We start from the raw sequence: 21,902 nt of genomic DNA on the forward strand, positions 1-21,902 counted from the left end.
ATGCTCTCCTCTCTCGAGAGAGAAGGTGAAGCTTTTCTGTCCAGGACAACGAGAGAGAGAGAGAGCTGAAGTGTGATTGCCCTGCCAACGAGCCGACGTCGAGCGAGAGAAAATCTGAATATATATTCTATATTCATATCATATGCATCTCGCCTCCTTTTTCTCTCTCTTTTTTTTTCTCCATCAGCGATCGCTCTCTCGAAATCTCGAATATCCATAAGCCCGCGTCGTCGCTTTTTCGGGTACACGCCGTAAGATCGATCGTCACAATGGAGATTTATTCTCTCTCGCGCCTTCGGATGCGGCTGCGGATGTTGCGGTGACGATCATGCGTGTACGTGTATTTGTGTGGCCGCGCAACCACACGATCAGACAGAGAAAACACATCGTATAAGCCGCGCGCGAGACTTTGGGTAAAACGAGCAAATAAAACAACTTGTCGGATCGATTAAACGATCTCTCACGCGCGCCCATGGATATAATCCAATTGCATCGAATTACTAAATAGTGTATAGAGACGTAATCGCGTCGTAATCTCGTGTGTGTGTGCGCGCGGCACGTGTACAGAAGATGTCTCTCAAAAATCACCGAGGCGCGATCGACCTTTATCAATAAAATCGTATACATATACCGACTTCTGAGTAGCTCTTCTCTAGGCTGTGCAGCGCACTGTGTATATAATACACAAGAGACTCGAACGTATATTTATTTATTTTATCGGAAGGATAACTCCGATACGTATCGTGCAGTTATGCGTGCACAGAGAGAGAGAAAAGGGGTGTTCGTTCGTGAGTGTACGCCACACAACACCACACTTCTATACTTGGTAATAATGGTTATATATACAACTGAGCGCGTGTCGCGATCGCTATATATATAGCTGCGAGATGGAACATATTTATATATTCACGAAAGTCCGGAGCAGCTCTCGAGCGAAGATCGACCATGATGATGATGATGATGATGGTAGTGGTGGTAATGGTGGTGGTGGTGCGCCTAGACGTACGCCGCGTATATATATGCTACAGCCTTACCACCGCGCATATTATAATGCGGCGGGCGGTGCAACAAAGCATAAACGCCGTTATGAATTAACCGTATCACCAACTCAACACATGAATTCAGCTCTATATATATCGTTGCTGCTGCTGCTGCTGCTGCTGCTGCTGTGTGTGTACACGCGAGAGATGCAACTATACTTCTTCCTTTTTTTTTTGCTTCGCCATACCATACAGTGAATTATGCATCTTTCGTCGACCGCACGTGTGTACGAACGATAAACGTAATATATATTATTTTATATATTACAAGGCAATTAAAAAGCCGAGTAGTTTACCGCAATTTTCTCGATCGCGACTCGATTATCGAGTATACGAGAGCTATGATTATAATTCGAAAAGTTCACGCGATTCTACACAATCACTTTTCGGTCGGTCGGTCGATCGATATGGGTACATAATCCATAACACGTCAAATTGACACATTACAACGCGCAGGCAGTAATACGGACTGGCATAGCGATCATACCGGTGCATAAGTAAAACCGGTTGCACCTCGGCATGGCGTCTCTCGCGTTCGGCAAAACGAGGAATGCAAATTTGTAATTTTGCAATAATAGGTGCACACATGCGCTATACACATGACTTCGAGCGGCCTTTTTGCGTTTAGTATCATACGAGTTTTTATTCATAGTTCTTTCCGTGCGCGTGAAAAATTTCCTCTCGCCAACGGAGACGCTGCTATACTTTCTTTTTTCTTTTTTTTTTGAAAAGTTAAAAGCCATTATCTAAATAACGCTATAAATATTTTTGTTGGCACGGAGAGTATATATAGTGTGCGCCCGAGGCGGCAGTTCCTCTACTCGGAAGTAGACAGAATAATATAAGTCAGCTAGACCGCGTCCGAAATTAAAGTTGGTAATTAGTTAGCGTGTAGAGATATAAGATCCTGTTAGTTCTTGTCTCGAGATTATAAAGTTTCTTTAGAAATATCGCGTACACCTCTAACCCCCCTTCGTCTATTCTATACGCTGGCGTCGCCGTCGCTGTTGTTGTTCCTGCTTCTGCTGCTTCATTTCTTAATTTTAGACTCTAGATAAGATTATTAACGTGGCAGCGAATAATATTGAATAACGAATTTTTTAAATTTGAAACTTCTTTAAGAACTCCTCTTTGTTGATTTTAATTTTTGCGACTTTTTATTTTTCTTTTAATCCTTTGACATTTAACTTGTTATAATTTGCTTTTATATTTCTTGTAACGAGATTTATCGCGATGATGGGTGTTGTATATATATGAATCTGAGCTTTTTGACTTGGTCGATAGATGGAGCGTTGTGAACTCGCAAGTGACAAAACATTTTTTCTAGGCTATTTATACACACGTTGCAGTTAAATTATTATTCTATGTTTTACAGTGTAAAGTCATGAGAATTGTTAAGTTCTTTCGATAGAAATAAAGTACAGAAGGAGGAAGAAAAAATCTGCGGTCGATGATTGATGTTTTGTGCGCCTGCCGGGTATCATTTCCTGTGGGGTTTTATAATTCTTTTTTTTTTGTAGTCGTTGTTTCTGCCTCCTCCGTCGCCACTGCCGCCGCCGACGTCGTCGTCGTTTGTGAAAGTGATTGTACTTCTATGTGTTATCGAACCAAAAGGGACTCTGTATAAGCGAAAATGTCCCGCGTAAAATAAGGTCGTGCACTCGTCTTATAAACGTTAAAAAAAAAATAAATAATTTCCCGCTACCGTATACACCTTCCAGGACCGTTGAAACTCCAAATATGTGTATGTGTGGGCGCAAAAAGAAGAAAACCGGAAGCATCGTTGTATATTCACTTGTATATAGGTTTTAACCCGGGCCGCGATGATTTGGAATATCATTATGCGCGCCCGGAGATCATTACAAAATCACCTTGAACAATTCACGGAGAGGCCAGGGCAAATATATACGTATATATATATCTATGTTATATATATAACACACCGACACTTGTGCTCGCGCGCGAGAGAGAAAGAGAGTCTATATATACATTTAAAATGCCAGTCATCGTGGAAACAACGGTTACCTAACAAAGTAATAACCGCACCCAAGCTTTTATAAAATGCAGAACAGTGTAGACAAAACACCTGTCGCTTACGGTGTACGCGCGGGGACTGAATGTGTCCGTGTGTGTGTGTGTGTATCACGTATTTATATATACACATACACCAGCAGCAGAACAGACCAGACCAGACCAGGCCCGGGGAATGTTATTATAAATTACATGTCTTGGAAGCTCGCACGTTTTTGATCCGAGAGCGCGCGCAAATTGTTCGAACGGGATCACGCGCTGCGCGGTGGACTCTCTCTCTCTACTGCTGGACGCTCTTTTTTCTTTCCTTCCTTTCTTCCTTGTTCTTTTTTTTTTTTTTTTTAATTGAGAGGAGGAAGTATCAATTGAAAAGCTGTGACGCGGTGAAATTTTCGTTTTAGAAGGGACTGCGAAATTTAAAATTCAGTTTTTCTTGGTAGAAATGCTCGATACTTTATGGATAGTTTTTGGGTGATAAAAGAAGTCAATAGAATCGAGCATATCTTAATCAGAAGTGTAAAGTTTCTTTTCCAATATTTTGTGACCAAATTAATTGGAGTATTATTCAAATAAAAAAAACGAAAATACAATCAAAAAACTATACAATCAAAAAAACGAAAATACAATCAGTATTTTGTCACAAAATCGTGCTCTGACTTATACAAATATCTTTACATTGCCACTTGCAGATTTACAGATTAATGTACCTCGCCATCTAGCGGTGTATGCTCAAAGTGTTATTATCATTCTTGAAGTGATTGAAAACTGTTTGAACGCTCATTATTCATATCATAATTAAACAGAAAAATCACCTAAATAAAAGAACATTTAGACTTGAAACATTTTAAATAATAACTTTTTACTCGTCAGACTATTATTAATATTGAGCATCTCTATCGGGTTTCAATTATTGGTTTTTTCAGAGGAAATTGTAATCGAACTGTTGCAAATCGATAGACTTAAAATTTGGAAACTCACTAGAGCTTTTTACAAACGAAAATTCAAAAAAGCATTAAACGAAAATAAAAAAAGATCATTCGGTTAATTTGTTCGCGTGTACACACATCGGCTCAATGAATCACGAAATATCAAGCATCGGCCCTTGAATAATTCGAGAGCGAGAGCAAATACAATAATCGCGAAAGATTGCGCGCGTTCACCCCACGGAATAAGTGGGTGTAATTTGCGTATATATCAAAGTGTGCGGCCTCTCCATCCCATACAGAGAGAGAGATCATCCAATAAAAGCTCGCTCGAATACATAAAGCACATACACATATACCACTATGTATAACGTATGCACCGAGTGAAACGAGTCGAAAGCCGCACACGCGCGCGCGCGAATATGATATCATATATATGTACGAGGCGTTCACTCATGCTGCTGCGGTGAAGGTCGCGATGAACAATTATCTATCGATGATACAGTGCTTATAGAAAAAAAAAGTCAGTCTTCCGAGCGAGCAAAGAGCTCCGATATATATAAGTATATAACGTAATGCCAGCGTGTGGGTGTGGGTAGACGCTCCGTATTATGGTCCCCTCGCGGCCGCTTGTGCATTAAGTACTATACGTCGTCGTCGCCGTCGACGACGATGGGAGCAAAAGCTGCGCCCATATAATAATACGATCGACTATGCGACTATAGCGGGGGAGGCCATTACGAGAGTAGAGTAGCGGCTTATGTATGAAAAGCCCCAAGAGCTGCTACAGCAGTGGTGGTGGTGATGGTGGCGGCTCGATCGCTTTTTGGCGCCGATGTTTGCGGGATCACGTGTACATATATATATATACACAGACACGAGGGTCGCACTTTGACAGCAGCAGCAGCAGCAGCCCTGTTGGTGGCTGCGATCCAACACACAGCAGCAGCAGCGGCAGAAATCCAGTCGTGTGCCGCCGCTGCGTGTGCGAGTTTGAGTGCTGCGTCTCTCTCGCTCTGCGGGGGGGTTGGTCGCAAAAGCGACCTAGTCACGCGACGGCTCTGTATACCACTACGGCGGGCCGCGTGTCGCTCGACTCGACTTGTTCTTCTTCTTCTGCCGTCGGACGGACTGCGGATTCTCGCGTGTCGAGAGAGCTGAGCCGAGCCGGGCACGTGCCACGCGCGCCTGCACAACGCGTCGAGCTGCTAAGGCTATTCTCAGCTGCGCATTTGTCGACTCCGTATGCAAGTACATCGTATAGTGGCCCACGCGTGAATTCGACACGCCGGTATAAGCGTGGCGAATCGAGAAAAAAGCCCCAAAATGAAAAGCTCGCAGTCGTGCAGGTCGCCTCGTAATATATTCACGACGAGTGCGGTGAGTCGCGTGCGTGGGAGTATCGATACAAAAAAAAGAACTTGGATAATGGTCGTAAATTTATCTCGGTGACAGAGAGACGTATTTTTTGATGAATATAAATATACGTTAAAGGACACTTTTCGGATCAGCAAAGCCGATATACGATTACGTTGCATAAGGTGCTCTTTTTTTGGTAGCTCTCGCGACCGCACGATGATTGGCTGCATTTTTCGATTCGTACGTGTGTATATACGCGCGTTGCCTGCTATACTACGTAACAGGTCAAAGTCGAAGAACAACAAAAAAGCAAAAAAGAAAGAAATTGGAAACCTGAAAACGCGGAAAGAGCAACAACAACGACAACAAAAAACACCCTAATATATCGTAAAATTAACAGACACAGAGAGTGCAGAGCAGCGGATATACATGTAACGATATTTACCGTCGTCGGGCCGCTTCCTTTTGATGCTGTTGCCGTTGGGGTCGGCCTGCTGGTGATGGTGCGCCGGTATGCCGAGGATGCCGCTGATGCTGTAGGCGTTGGGCGCCGTGGCTCCGCCGTTGCCGTTGCCACTGGACTGGGTAGCCGGTGCGTGGGCTATTACCGAGACCGAACCGCCGCCCGTTTGCTGTTGCTGTTGCTGTTGAGACGAGCCTTGGGGTTGTTGCTGTTGATTCTGTTGCTGCTGTTGCTGCTGGTGATGCGCGTGTTTGGCCTTCTCCGCGGCCTTGTTCCGCACGATTCTGCACATGAGACGCATGCTTTAGGATTTGCGGATGAATTTTAGAATCCAATACTTATGATGGTGGTTATTATTTAATAATTATATTACTATGATATATATTTGTCAAAAATTTGTATGTAATACATCGTCAGCAATTAAATAAATACGAGTGTGAAAAATGTTAATGCATATATACACGAGTGAATGGCAACAACACTAATACTATATGCGACTCTAGTGAGAGTGATTTTGCACGCGGCGAACAATAGCTCTACTCTTTCTCTCTGCTGCGTCGAGCGCTGCGCACTACACACACGTGAAACTAAAACGTTTCGATATTTTCTCTTCTGCACAGAGTACGCCTTGCAATGCGAGCTTGTATAATTTTTTTATATTATATAGTAATCGAGACACGTACGTGAGCGCATATATATTTCTTCGCATCGGACTCTCTGTTCGATGATCGCTCGTATATATCGGCTGTACGTCGTAAAGAAAAGACCGATCACCAGAGAGGTTGTACATCGTCGTAAAAGATGATATTATTCGTACATAGTACCTAAACGAACGACGCGGGGCCCTTTTATTTTGCAGCAGAGAATTTGCGTTACATGCAAATATTACGTATATTCGCAATTCGAAGCTGCATCGATCGGTTATTGAGCCACTAGTATAGAGCGAGCTCCCTTCATCCCCGCTCGCTTTTACCGAATTATTATACATAAACCGAAGATCGCATCGATTATATACGCCGGGCCGTGTATACGTTTGGTGTGTGCGAATGCGCTCGAGTGCGTACACCGCTGTATATGTAACGCAACTATGCGCAGCATCAGCAGCAGAGCTTTGATCGATACCGTGTCGGAGCGAGAGAGAGAGACAGTGGAGAGTCTTTGCGCGTCGGCATCGTATAGATACTAAATCGCACATAACGACTTAATTTCGGGATGGTTATATATGTACATCGGAATATCGACAGCTTTTATGGGCTCTTGGTCTCTCTCTCTTTCTGTGCAGAGCGCGACTTTACGATGCATGCGCGCGCCCATAAAGCTTACGCGTGTACAAGCGATACTCTGTGCATAAGACACGCAGAGACGATTGTAAGTAAGTGCGAGCGCACTAACTCGACGATCGATTTTTATCATTCGTATTTTTGCGGACGAGACGCGCTGCTCACCGATCGACACATATACAGTGTATGTATATTATACACAGGTGAGATATATATGTAGTTGTCTGCATATAACGTACAGTAATAGTGCAGATAGATGATGCTGCATCATTGCAAGGCATTGTGTTGCTCTCTTTCTCTCTATTACTCGCCGCCGACTCCTTCCTTTTTTTCCTTCCTCTATAGCGATTCCCTCGCAAATCACCAATCCTTACAGGTATACAATAATAATAATAATAATGTCCGCGTCGGGGCAGTTGTAAACATTTGTGAAATTATTATATTGCGAGCGATTCTCGACCGCCGAGATGTTTTTTTCTCTCTATCTCTCTCTCAGTCCATTGCATGGAAGTATCGTAACGAGATTCATGCACAGTAGCGCTTCCACACAGCGGATAACTCGGAGGTTTTATATATGTATATTAAAACGCCGCGTACACCTGCCAAGTGTGAGTTTACGTGTACAAGTATAGCCATATACACGTATGTATATAGATGCGATGGGAGATTTCTCGGACGCGATTGGCTCATTGCTGCGGCGCGTTGGATTATAGCTTTTTGCAGCGGTGCAGTAGCTGAGCTAGCTAGCTCGGCATGGTTTCTCAACCTCTCGCACTCTCTCTATATATCTATATAGCATATAAAGTTTTTGTCGTCGTCGTCCATAGACGCTTTAACCGACTGCAGACACTGTGGCCTTTTGCACAATCTCTCTCTCACTATATTATAGCTGTATGTGTATGCTCGCTCGCAATAACGCAGCGCAACGGCCGCCGCCGATCCACAAGTGGCAATTGGCTCGATGTGCGCGCGGAGCTTTATATACATTATACACACACAATACACGTGTACAAGGTACAATTTTACATAATCGATAGACACGTATCGTAATAATGGATAAAAGCGCGAGTACATAGCTGCGACAGCCGCGATTTAGGAAGCCACACATGCACACGATATTATGCATGACTTAATGTAAAAGGTATAGGTATTCTCGCGGGCGGTGATTTGTAAGTCGTCACGCTCTGCGTATGTATATACTTGTGTACTACTACCCGATACATAATGTAATAATAATGGGATCGCGTGTGCGGGTGGATTATACCGTTGGTGGTGGTGGTGGTGTGCAGCACCACCGTCACACACATGTGGCTCGCGAGCATTAAATAGACACGCAACGAACTCGGTATAGTTGTGCTGCGGGGGAGGCGTAGAGAGTCAACGACGACGACGACGAGGTGATCGTTCACGTGCGACCCGCCACTCCGAAATCAGAGCAGCCGCAGCAGCAGCTTAAAACAACATCAGGTGGACAACGGAACGAAAAAAAAAGGTTGACTCTGTTCTGGCTAGTATAGTGGCATATAGAGGTGTACACGCTCGTTGACGTCGTCGTAGTCGTTCGCGATGTATATATGAGAGGGGTGTGGGTTCTCGCGTGTGCGGCTACGCTGCGGCTTCCGGGGGGTTGTGTGTGTGTGTGTGTGTGTGCATGTGCAGGCATTACTCGAGGGTAATATACCTGTACGTAAACACACACGCACATGCCGTTGCTCAGCTCGAGTAATGCCAGTAGTAGTAGTAGTGGGCCGCAGCGACTCCGGGTGTATATCCAGTATATATAGATACTAAATGGGCCGCCATTAGGCTCGTTTCCGTTTTCGGGACGTTATATCGGCTAGGTAGAGGTAGAGGTAAGGTAGAGGGTATATATAGCGTGTGGTGCTCTCTCTCTGCTCGGCCGAGCGATCAATCAGCCGACACCTGTTGCCCAGAGAGAGAGAGAAAGACGAGTATAAACACGCGCGGGGCTGTGTGTATATATGGGCGGCTATCCCCCGACTACTACGTACATATAGTATATACAGAGCCCCGGCACCTTACCGACAATTAGCGATGATCCTTATCGGCTCGAAGGGTGGCGGTGTGGCCGCCGCCGCACCGAGGCAATTCAGCCCAACGATCAAGATTTGTCGTGTCTCTTGCTCTGCTGCTGCTGCTGACCGAGAGCTATACGTGTGTTAAGCTTCTGGCGAGCGGCAACTTAGTCAATGTTCTCTCTTGTAGTGGTATGGTAGGGTATGTACAGGATGATGATGATGATGATCGGCACGAGGATCGAGACAGACCCGTTCGAGGTTTGGTATATATAGGCAAACGCCGATATATTATATATAGTGCGATGACTATGGGCATTTTTTGCAGCTAAACTGCGAATTCTCCCCACTAGTAGATCAAAAAGATGCTATACGAAAGATACTATATAGCTTCCCATATAGTATGTGTGTGTTTCGGCAGCTCTCGAAGTAAGCTGTTATATTTTTAACACGCTCTCATTGTTCGGAAGAAGCAGCAGCAGCAGCTCTCGCGGAGGTTCGCGTATACATACATACAGTATACAGTAGTGCAGCGGTGTTTCATAAATACATATAAAGTATGCTGCTGTTTTGCTTCCTCCTATATATCCGATGCACTATTTAAAAGTACACAAGATCGGCACGAGGCAAAGGTCCAACAGAGGCTGCTGACGCTGGTTAAAAATTCGCCTTAGCCACCACCACGCCTATATAGGACCTGGTATTCTTTCTTTTTCGTCGATGTTATACAATAAATATAAGCCAACGGTCTATATACCGAGCCGCAGCGTACTACAACCATACCCATATATAATATTTTTATTTTATATATATAGCAAAGTTACTCGCTCGGCAGTATAGTCTCTCTGTCTCCCTCACCTTTTTCCTCGGCTCCTATCCCATTCTTCTCTCTTCGCCGCTTACTTTTTCGCGTCCGCACGTACTGTACAGCTCGCTCCTGCACTTCCGGTCGTCGTCGTCGTCGTCGTCGGCCGGCCGCCTTCCTTCTAATCATTGACCGAGCGCGCGGTCGAGGCGCGCGCGCGCGCAAGTCCGAGAGTCCTGCTGCATGATATATACTACACTACTGCTAGTCGCCGCCGCCACTGCACTCGGGGCCACTGCACCGTATATTAACATTTATAAGAACCGTCGAAACGGCAGCTCCGGCTCACCTTTTCTTCCTCGACGACATTCTCTTGTGTTTTCATACATATATAATGTAGCACGTGTATATTCCGACACTTTTTCGTGCCGATCGTAAACGCCACTATACTACAGTTGCTGCGTTTTCTCTCTATATATATATTACAAGTTTTCGATTACGGCCTCGATTATGTACGGGGAGAGGCCCCAAAGAAGCACAGCTCGAGACAGACCGAGAGAGCGCACTGCAGCTTTTGCACCTCACCGCAGAAAGAAACCGTGGATAATGGCCTTTGTTTTCCAAAAATAAGATAACCACAATCGCCTCTCGCGTCCTCGATATCTTCTTGCGACAACTATATATATAATATATTGACAAACTCGCGTATACAATCGTTGTATATATACCAGTCCTTTTTTTTGTGTACGTGTGCATCTCGTAAGCGACGATCACGACAGGTGACATTTTCATCTCACCTTTTTTTATTTATTGCAACGAGCAGATACCGAGCGATATAGCCGATCAAAGCTCGCGTCAAATATTATATTAAATGTATAACGCATACAGGAGAGCGCATGCCAGCTAAGACGTACGCACATGTATTTATTATTGTTTCGCGGGGCGCGCGGGGCGAGAGGATGTAATGTGCGCTCGCGATGTACAGAGAGAGAGAGAGAGAGGCGCTCCTCGCAACTCGGCAGCAAGACTCCTATATATATATATACACGTATATAAGGTGCGGTTCGTGCGGTCAGAGCCGGAAATCATATCTAAAATTAACACGCCCACAAAGAATTACTCGTCGTCGTCGGCGGCGGCGGCGTACGCGCGTGTACTGTACTATATACCGAGTGCTCCTCGTCGCTAGCTATGATGTGTACATCGCTGCGCATGTACGACGACGACGGAGTTGTCGATACATGAATTATGCGCGCAATTCTTATGTCGTGTGTAAAAAAAGAAAGAAGAAAAAGAAAAATCGTTGAAAGAATGTAAAATGTGTAGTATATTGGCGATGATTGCGTACGCACGGGGTTGATATATCGAATCAATCTTTGCATAGTATAGGCGGTCGTATTTTAACGACCGTCGGGATTCGGCTCCGAGCGACAAGTGAAACGCTAATTTTCATATGTCGCTGATCGTTTCAGCGAGATATAATAATGTATATGCTACGAGGGTGTCGGATGAAAGCCATAATCGCATGGTCATTCGAATTACTTTTCCCTAAATAATAAAGCGCTGCCGCTACCTCGCGATATATATACAACGTAGAAAAGAAGAGCTGGGGTTGAGAGAGAGAGATTCGGGATTGAAGTTTTGCTAAAGCTCTTAAGAGCCGTATATACGTAGTAGGTATATAAATGTGTGTGTGTGTGTGCAAAATTATAGAAGCAACCAGGCGAGTCTCTCTACTACTACCACTACTACTACTACTACCATACGGCATGGGCTTCGTCGTCGTCGTCGTCGCTGCGTAGCTCTCCTGGGAGTGCGCGACAGCAGCAGCCTATGCCTCCCTCGAGCACACGATGCCGCCGCCACCACCGCTGCTACTGCTGCAGGATCGCTCCCTAACGACCACTCCAAAGCAGTATAGCAGCCGCCCGAGCGCCGAGCTTTAAACTAACGCGACCGTCATCTTCTTTATACTACCTAAAATAAGCGTATATAACGCATTTTCCGTGCTACACCGTCGAGAGTGTATAATACACGGCTTGTACTTGTGTCATTATACGCTTTTTCTTTCGCTCCTTCTTCTTCTTGAGCTTGAGCTTGAGCTTGACTCCATCTTTTATTTTTTTTTTTAGAGGGAGAAGTTTTGAGAAGGCATTTATTTGCGACGATCGTCGGTTTATTTATTGATATGGAGTGTAAGCAATCGTCGATATATAAGAGAGTTAGAGAAAGGGGGAGAGAGAGAGAGATAATGTTTTGTATAATGGGGTCTTTGTCGGGTGATCGGACTCGACGATATCGATTCGTTTGATAGGCGTATATTGCGGGAATGCGTGATTTCTTGCCTATATATAAACTGACCAATTGATCTTAAAAAAAAGTTGCCTTATTTCAACGTTTGCAATAACGACTTTGACATTGGCCGGTAAAGCAAAATCACATGATCCATTTCTGCTCAGCATGCAGTATATCATTTTAAAAAAGTCAAAAATGAATCTCTCTCTCTCTCTCTCTCTCTCTCTCGGCACGGAACGTATAGAGTAGCGTGTATTGAAATACTCGCGCGATCGATGGATTTTGTCAATCACGCGCCGTTGTATATACACGCGCGGTGGGAGTTTTGAATTTCCAAATCCGACGATCCGATCATACATTCATATACATACAAACACGGAGCTGTCACTCGGTGTGCTTATGTATTGGTCGATTTTGATTTACACTCCGCCTCCCGCGCAGCGCGAATGGACGACGCTCCGTTCCTGTGTCGCGCATTCGACGTTCGAAGCTTTCTCGCTTATACGTACGAGCGACGTCTCGTGTATACATTTCGATTCGTTATATTATTCGGCAATGTGGAACATCATATGGTGTGTCAGACAATTGTCAAACACACGCGTTATACCCTCGATCGAGTTCGGAAGCTATATAAGGCTTTAAAGTTTATATACAACCGCGAAGTACACACCGTCTTCGAGGTGGTACATTATTCGCGTGGCAGAGAAGCTTAGACGTATCCTACTGCTACACACCATTGCGGTCATGCTTGGGCTCGCGTCGCCCTCTCAACGGCAGCAGCAGCAGCTAGCTAGCTCGCGTGCCGGGGCTATATACATACATTTCTGTCTCTGTGTGTGTGTGTAGAGTGGAGTAGAGAGAGAGGAGAGCTGCTCGCGCGCGCCTCGGAGGTTGCCGTATACGCCACCGCCACCGACGCTCTGACCGCGTCATTTAATGGCGGCGGATGCGCCTGTCACTATTGCGTTGCATACATATATATACATGTTGCTGCTGCTGGAAAAAACGAGCTGCGTATGTACCGAAACACGCGCGCTAGAAAGTGCGCAGATATCGCGTATAGGCGCTGACCAAGTGCAGCACGCGCCATACTATCTAGTATGTACTGCGGGGGATATATATCTTGATGTTTACAGTCGGATAATGAGCCACTTGCTGGCGTGCAGCCGCTGCTGTTAGCAGCGATCCGTGCATACACACACACACGCATACTTACATAGTCGGCAACAAATAATTCCGAGTATGTGTGTGTGTGTGCGCGCACATTATTATATAGCTGAGCTATGGGGGGTGAATTTATATATGGAGAGAGAGAGAGGAGGCACGAGCGAGCTCCGAGTTCTACGGTGCGTGCCCAACTTAACATCGCCGCTGCGTTGCGCGCGCGCGCCAGAGTTAATCGTAAGAAATCATGAACGCAGGAAGTTAAATCTTCATTCTATTAGTTCATTATAACAGAGAGAGAGGAGCGTCTTTAATCCCCCACCTTATTCTCGTGTGTGTGTGCATAAAACCATATGCGCGCGGGGGCCACGCGAACAACGCACACACGATGATCGGCGCGCGCGAGCTGAGCGGCGGGAGAGCAAGTCGAGAGAGCCGCGAGCTTATACACTCTCGGCATTATAGCAGCAGTGTGCAGCATATAGCGCGTACGGCAGCGGCGGGCGGAGCTAGGCGGAGAGCGAGCGAGAGAGCCTCCGTATGTGGGCGGGAGAAAATCGTCGAGAACAGGCCAATGCCGTGGCATGTAAACATTATATGCTGTATAGCCGCACCGAAGAGTCAGTCAAAGCTTCCGGCGCGCATACGCAAATATATACGTACATACGTGTATGTGTGTGTGTAGGTATTGCACTGCTATATTTGTGGGTACGTACATGTCCGACGGATGATGAGAAACGCCGAGTTAAATGTCCATTGCGTTTCGTATAAGCGTGTGTGTGTGTGTGCAGGTATGTGTATGCGAGGAGTGCACTTACATATACGCAGGGGGGGAAAAAATATTTATTTCTGAATAAATTAATGAATAATTAATGACTATATATGCTGCTGCTTTATTTTCTATCCTTTTTTGTTGTTGTTGATTCGAGGTACGAGGAAAAAAAGAGGAAGAAACATTTAAAACGACCAAGCGCGCGCGAGCGAGGTATATCGTAGATTTTTTATCGCTACGATTCGAGCTCGAGGCAGTATCGTTGTTGTACATTATTATTATTTTTATTATTACGAACTCGTGTATGAATATAATTTCTGGCGATATTATATTTACCTAAAGATTTGCGTATTATTTCTTTTTTTTTTCTGTAATTTCGAAAAAAAAAAGTAACGAATCATTCGAAATTTCTGCGCGCGGATTGAACAATCGCGCGCGCGCACGAATTACGGAAGCGTAAAATTCAAAACAGGTGGTATATACTGTATTATACGGTGGCATATTGTAATAATCTCAATTGTGTGTTAAAAAAAAAAAAAAAATTCTCGCAGCAGGGCAGGTGCTCCACGCAGCTCGATTATTATTGTGCGTCGATAAAAGATTGCGGCGCGCGTGTACCTGATCGCAAGACGTATTGCGCGATTTTTTTTCAAAATTTCCTTAATTTCGAGAAGCATTTAAAAAACGAGACACGACTTGAGATATATATATGTGTAAGACAGCGAGGTAGAGAGAGAGAGATGCAAAGTCATGAATTCGGTGAAACTTTGGTAAAGCAAAGCCGCAGCGTCTTAGATAGTAGGTGTATGTATATAAAGCAGCTACTATCCCTCGGCCAAGAAGCAGCAGCAACATCAACAGTAGCCAGCAAAAGAGAGAGAGAAGTAGCCGCGCGTCGTCTCGGTTCCGTAGCCTCGCAGCACACACAGCACCGACGTCGTCGTGGTGGCGGTGCTGCTGCTGCTGTGTGCCACGGCTGAGGAAGTTTCTCTCTCTCTCTCTCTCTGTGCTGTGTATATATGGGCGAGCCATCGCATGCGGCTCGCGACTACTACTACTACTATTATCTACTATATCCATAGCGATACACACACACAATGCACAGCACTACTACTATAACACCGCCATTGTGTTATAGCTCGCTGAACCCGCTGCTGCCGCTGCTGCTTGGCGCGCGCCGACACGCCGGAGCTGGCACACAATGCACGGCGCAAAAGGTGCATATCGTGCCGCTGCCGCTGCTCAGCCGCGTCTCTCTGCACACGAGCCCCGCTGCACATACATACACATAGAGAAGAGACAGCCATCTCGGGACTTGGCAAGTCTGTGTGTGTGTGTGTGTATACATGACGCGGATGTATATTATGCCACGCGTCGCTCTCTCCCCCCCAGAGAGAGAGAGAGAGAGAGAGAGAGAGAGGAGAGTTCCTCCACGCGCCTCTTCACCTCTTCGCCCTCGGCCGACGCTGCACGCACGCAGGACTACTACTCTCTGCTGCTGCTGCTGTTGTTCGTAATAATAATAATAATGCACTATGGTGCACGGCTACTGGGCTTAGCTTTGCTTTTCTCGCTCTAGGCAAACACCTCTGAACGCGCTCGAGAATATATAATACCAACTCTTACGCCGCCGACGCCGCACCGACAATTGCTTTATTATATGGAGTCCGCTCATTATGCTTCACGGTTATAATATAGCCAAAACACTCGGCTTCAAGGCCTCATCCTACGGTATATTGTATACGTATACGTAAAAAGTAAGTCGGTACTGTGCGACACACCATCGACCGAACGTAATTTTGATAATCGCGTTGAATTATATCCGATAACGTAAAACGCTGAGTCAACCTCGAACGCAGCTCCGGAACAGATCGATAAACCGCGATCATTAAAAAATCGTTAAAAAAAAAGTGATCTAGAACATTTTGAAAAATAGATAACGATAATCGAGGTACAATCAAAAGATCCCAACTGAACTTCCCGCCGCGCATGCGATGGCATACGCGTCGAGAAGTTATGAACTGCCGTTTCGTCTAGCTCTTGACACGCGTGCGCACAAGTTGAAGTCGCTCGATGATTCGAGATTAATAGCAATTTTAGAACGTGAAAGTCGAGCGATGTAGGGGCAACGCCTATGCCTATAGCGCCTATCCCGTGTACTATTGTTATTATTGCCGCGTACGTGTTATACAGACGAAAGGCCCCGACTTCGCTCGATTTATAAAGATTTCCTCCTATCTCACAGTAGATATTTTTTCAAAGCCTCCGCTGCGTATGTATAGATGGTAGCGCGTGTATCTAAACTCGCACGAATCAATACACTTTTAGAAACGAAAGCCACGACGACATCTTCGAATAGCAGAATTTATCTCGAAATAGTGAAAGTTTTATTTCGACCATATGTTCTGTACAGTCTCTATGTATTGATCGTAGCGCATGGAAAGCCAGTACAAGTTAAAACGTGGAAGCGACAACATCATCGAATATTCGAGTTTTAATCTCAATCGAGTGAAAAATTGAAAGTTTAATTTCGACCACGCGTTTTAAACAATCTCTGTGTATCGATCGCAATGCATTCAAAGTCAGTGGAAGATCAAGTGTTAGACCTATCGTTAAAAATGTCCATTCCTAACCGCAACTCCGTGGAAAGATTGAAGAATTTACGACAACAATTCTTCAATGGGAAAATTGAACCTGCATTCATCCAGAAGTTTTACAGCTTGATCCTCTATTGGGTGGGCCCACGTCCCGATCTCCGGGACATCTTTCGGCCCGCGGAAATCGAGCTGCTGCTCAAGGACTGCGTCAAGCAGTACGAGGCGCAGATCGTCGAGTTCGTGGCTTCGTGCGGCTACAAAGACCAGCCACAGCAGCAGCAGCAGCTGCTGCCGCTGCGCCGCGCCACGCCGATACATTGCGCGGCAACGCACAGAACGAGAAGCTTGGACTTTCTCAAGAGAAAGCGATTGATCGAGCAGCTATTCAAAATCTACGATCGTTTCGACGTCGATTACACGGACGAGTCGGGCTACTCGCACTTCCACGCCGCGGTCGCGTTCGACCTCGTCGACGTCGTGAAGAAATTCCTCGATCTCGGTCGCGATCCGAATCTGTGCGTGAAGAAGACGGGCGACTCGCCGCTGTACTTGGCCGTGAGCATGGGCAACGCAGAGCTGATCGAGCTGCTCTTGAGAGGCGGCGCCGACCCGAATCGGGCCAACAAGCAAGGCTCGACGCCTCTGCACATGGTGGCCAAACATTTTCGGGACTCGGCGTCGAGAGACGCGGCCAAGCTGTTGTTCGAGCTGAGCGACGAAAGATATCGGCCGCTGCGAGTCGACGCCGCGGACAAACAAGGCAACACGCCTCTGCACAAGTCCGTGAAATGGCCCGGCAACCACAGGTGCCTGATGGAGCTGCTGCTGCGACAAGGCGCCGATTGCAACGTCGTCAACAAGGGAGGCGAGACGCCGCTGTACATCGTTTGCCGAAGGTCCCAAAACAACGCCGTGTGGCCGCAGTTATTTTTCCAAGTAAACGACGATCTCGATCGTCGGGTGCTGCTCGACGTCCAGGAAAAGTCGGGCGAAACGGCGCTACACACGGTCGTTCGTCACAACAATCTCAAGGCGTTCGAGTTGCTGCTGAGACGCGGCGCGGACCCGAATCTGGCCAACGAGGAAGGACAAACGGCTTTGCACCTCCTGTGCGGGTCTCACGGCTATTCAAGCTTTGCCGAGGCGTTTTTCAGCATCACCGACGAAAGGCAGCAGTTTGTGCAAATCGACGCCCAGGACAAGTCCGGTAGAACGCCATTATACCTGGCTTTGGGATGGCACAACTTGAAGGCAATTGAGTTACTGCTGAAAAGAGGCGCGGATCCGAACTTGCCTAACAACGATGGGGAGACACCTCTGCATAAAATATGCCAGAATGATGGATTTTATTATAGTTATAATAACTTGATGGATTTGTTCTTCAGTAATCTCACTGAAGAAAAGCAGCAGACAGTGCAAATCGACGCTCGAGACAATTCTGGTAATACGCCATTACACTTGGCTCTAAAAACCCATAGCAAAACGGCAATCGAAGCACTGCTGAGAAAAGGTGCGGATCCAAATTTAACCAATGAGTATGGATCGACTGCTTTGCACATCGTTTGCCGGACGACATGGTATTTCGACAATTTTGAATTTGTAAAGAAAATCTTCAGAATTATCGACGAAGTGGGACAATCGATCGAGCGCGTGGACGTCGAGGACAAGTCGGGCCGGACACCTCTTCAATGGGCTGTGATGCACCTTTTGCCGAATATGGTAGATCTGTTATTGGATCGGGGCGCTGACGCGTCGAGCTTCGTTCTCCCCACCTTGAGTGACTTTGATGAGGCTTTGGTTGACCCATGCTATAATCACAGATTGATAAAAGTATCTGGCATTATGCGCATCGTGGAGAGTCTTGAGAAAAGAAAATACGAACTGGACCAAAGCCACGCCCTAATACTTATGAAAGTTATCGGTAAATACTTATTTACTGAAGATCCACTTTCCCGTAAATACAGAGTTATTGATTATCGTCAAATATGTTGGTATCATGGCCTTGAGGACGAATTGAAAAAAGTAGAGGTGAAACCGAGTCTGTCGCTCTACGACCTGATACGGTTAGAGCCCAAACAGGCAGCGAAACTACTCTCATACTCGGACTACTTGGAGTTAGGGTACAATAATAAAATGGCTACCCTTCCCGACTCTTTTAGAGGTGTAATGGATAAGCATCTGTGCGAGAAAGTGTCAAGAGAATTTTTCGTCGGTTGGGCACTGGAACCTTTTTGGGCTTTGATACACGGACGGCTGCCAATCGACTGCTGCGAAATGATCCTACGGAACCTAGCGAACAAAGATTTACTCAACATTTTCATGGCGGCTACGGGCCAATATGATAAGGAGAGCGAAGATAAAAAACGAAAATTCGATGCAGCAAGTGATGATAGTCGGATCATTAAAACGCCCATGAAATTATTCAAAGGGGAAGGTAGCGCCGACTGGATGCTGCGCTACGGACCCGCACCACACGTGGGTTGGGTTTTAACGAGCGCCGGCTGGGTTCCACCACGTTATACGTTCCATGACGTTAAAAGTCAAATGTAACTTAAAATTGTACATTAACCGTATTAATTTTAAATAAAAAAAAAGTATAAAAATGAAATTTCGATTTTCTCTCATTGACAAGCACACAATCGTTCGAAGTTACTATTTGATATCATCTAATAAAGATCAAAGTTTCAAAAATTTTTTTTTTCAAATTTCTCATTAACCGAAATCAGTTGAATTCAAGAGATCGTCGTTCAAACCATAGCACCAATCGGTTTTTCACAAAAATAAAAACAAAAATTATTCTACAGCTCGAATAAAAAAGTTCAATTGGGAATCCGAAACATAATCAGCAACAGAAGATGGGGTCGATTGATTTTCGTAAAAAAAAAAAAAAGAATATCTTGAGTTATAAGCGATTAATGTTGCATATTTATTACACAATGTAAATAAATCAGTAATGACTTTTTTTCTATATTGACATAGTCACTCGACCGTTTGAATCAGCAGCGAAAATGATATCGCATTTGAAATGGAAAATATTAGAAATCTGTCCATCTGTGCACTCGATAAAATGACTATTATAGTTTTCAAGTTTTGCGTGCGGTTGACTCTATCATAGATACGTCATTTTTCTCTCTCTCTCTCTCTTTCGCCGTCGAGGCTTCTTCCTTCGTTCTTTTTTTTTCTCCGACGGCACCCCGTCGAGACGAGCTATATACATACACAACACACATATAACGCATAACTTCCCGTATATATACGATTTATAAAAAATATTTTATTATTACGTACAAGTTCGCTCGACGAAAGAGAGAGAGAGAGAGAGAGCTTATAGGTCAGAGAGCAGAGGCTCTATATAATCGATAACGAAACTTTGCAGTACGTTTGCTCTGTGGCCGCAAGCTCACCACCGCCGCCGCGCGCACGCACAAACGCGACAGAGATTAATTCGGCGTCCTCTTCCTCCTCCTCTTATACGCTTATACACTCGGCACAGAGAGAGATAATACCTACGCGGTCCTTTTTGCCGTGTTACATCCTCGAGTAATGTATAAGCGGCAGCGCTAATAGCACTTGAATACGCGACACACGTTGAATCGTTTGCTGCGTCGAGCAACGAAAGGTTGATAAATCTGCTCGCATTTAATCCTTTGTACGCGCACCGCAGCACGGATTTTAACGTCGAAATGGCAAAAGCCAAAAAAGGAAAATATCCCCAAAAGCTCGCTCTGGAGCTGCTGCTGCACGTTATAATTTTGCGCGCGACGACGACGTTATATATACGTTATAATGCATATAATACGCGTATTATGTACGTAGGAAAATCTGCTGCACGCTACTCCGCTACTCCGCTGCGTAGGTGCTGAATGTACGACGTGGGAACAAAGCTTCTCTCGCTCTCTGTCTGTGGCATCGTGAAAACCCTCCCTGGTATCGTCGTGCTTGTATATATATATACCTATATGGTATATACATATATATATACACACGGGGTTCCGGTCTGCTGGCGGCACGCGGCTGGCTCTTTCCTGTCATGGGTGTAGTGCCATCCGGACTCGTCGCAGCTCCGTCTGTCCTCAGCGGCAGCAGAGTTTCCACGGCAACTGGGAAATTTCGGTACATTCTCTCTCACTTGCTCAGAGGCTTATACTCTCTCTCTCTGTGTCTCTCTATATTCCTGTGTGCGAGCTTCTCTCTCTCTCTCTCTCTCTCTCTTTACCCCCCCTGGGGAGCTGTAGCGCTGAGGTTTCGCTGTATGAATATATGTATACCGAACACACACACACACAAACACATAGAGAGAGCCGAGGGAGAGATATCAACTTCGTTTGAGCCTAATTTCTTCGGCACGGAGGGCAACGATGAAACACCCTGATAATCCCATTAGTTGCCACAGTGAGCTGGGTTATGGATATATGACGGCAAGCGCGCGTTCATTCGTTCGATACCGTATTATATATATATCATACGTATACGCAGACTATAACGCACCACCGGATTTTTTTTTTTTTTTCATGTATAGGCGGGTGTGTGCACGGCGCGTGGCAGCTATACGCGCGTGTGTGTATAGGTATACATACGTTTGTGTGCGTGTGTGTGCGACGCTCTCACGAAATTGCTATGCTGCACTGCGCCTGCTATTGTTCCTCGATTTTTCACTCGATTTCGCCGAATTTCAAAGATCGACGAATTTTGCATTTTTAAAGGGCTGGAAAGCATATTTTTCTCTCGACGATGATTTATGCTCGGAGAGGGATTGGATTGATTTTTTTTACATTTTTAAAAATATCTTTCGACGAGTAGAGTAACTATTTGAAATGAGAGATTTTACGAGATAAAAGCTTTTTAGATATTAAAACATTAGCTTTTTACTTAATTTAAACATTTTCAAAAGGTCTAAAATAATAACACTCATACTAAATTCAATATTTATTTTAATGGAGTATATTTTATTCTCGTAACTTTTATCGTGCAAAAAAATACGACTTGAGTATTTTTTCCGTCAGTAATATTATTATTACAATAACGACGATGCCGATATCAAATGAAAATATCGTAACTCGAGAAAAAGCACATCGAAAAAATTGTATTCATATGTTTTCGTGACGAAATAAAATAAAAAAAAAAATACTGTCACCTA

The 21,902-nt window shown here is 45.1% G+C and overlaps 1 protein-coding gene across 1 annotated transcript in view; it reads right to left on the reverse strand.

The window, feature by feature from the left end:
- LOC106659458 (paired box protein Pax-8-like) overlaps nucleotides 1–21,902 on the reverse strand; it is a 46,513-nt gene that overhangs the window by 14,140 nt on the left and 10,471 nt on the right. Inside the window, exon 5 of the mRNA XM_023463122.1 lies at nucleotides 5,799–6,100. Within this exon, the coding sequence (XP_023318890.1) occupies nucleotides 5,799–6,100 (302 nt within the window). The remainder of the gene's footprint in view (nucleotides 1–5,798; nucleotides 6,101–21,902) is intronic.

Source organism: Trichogramma pretiosum, unplaced genomic scaffold (genome assembly GCF_000599845.2).
Source record: "Trichogramma pretiosum strain Unisexual culture from Peru unplaced genomic scaffold, Tpre_2.0 scaffold74, whole genome shotgun sequence".
NCBI classification, from domain to species: domain Eukaryota; kingdom Metazoa; phylum Arthropoda; class Insecta; order Hymenoptera; family Trichogrammatidae; genus Trichogramma; species Trichogramma pretiosum.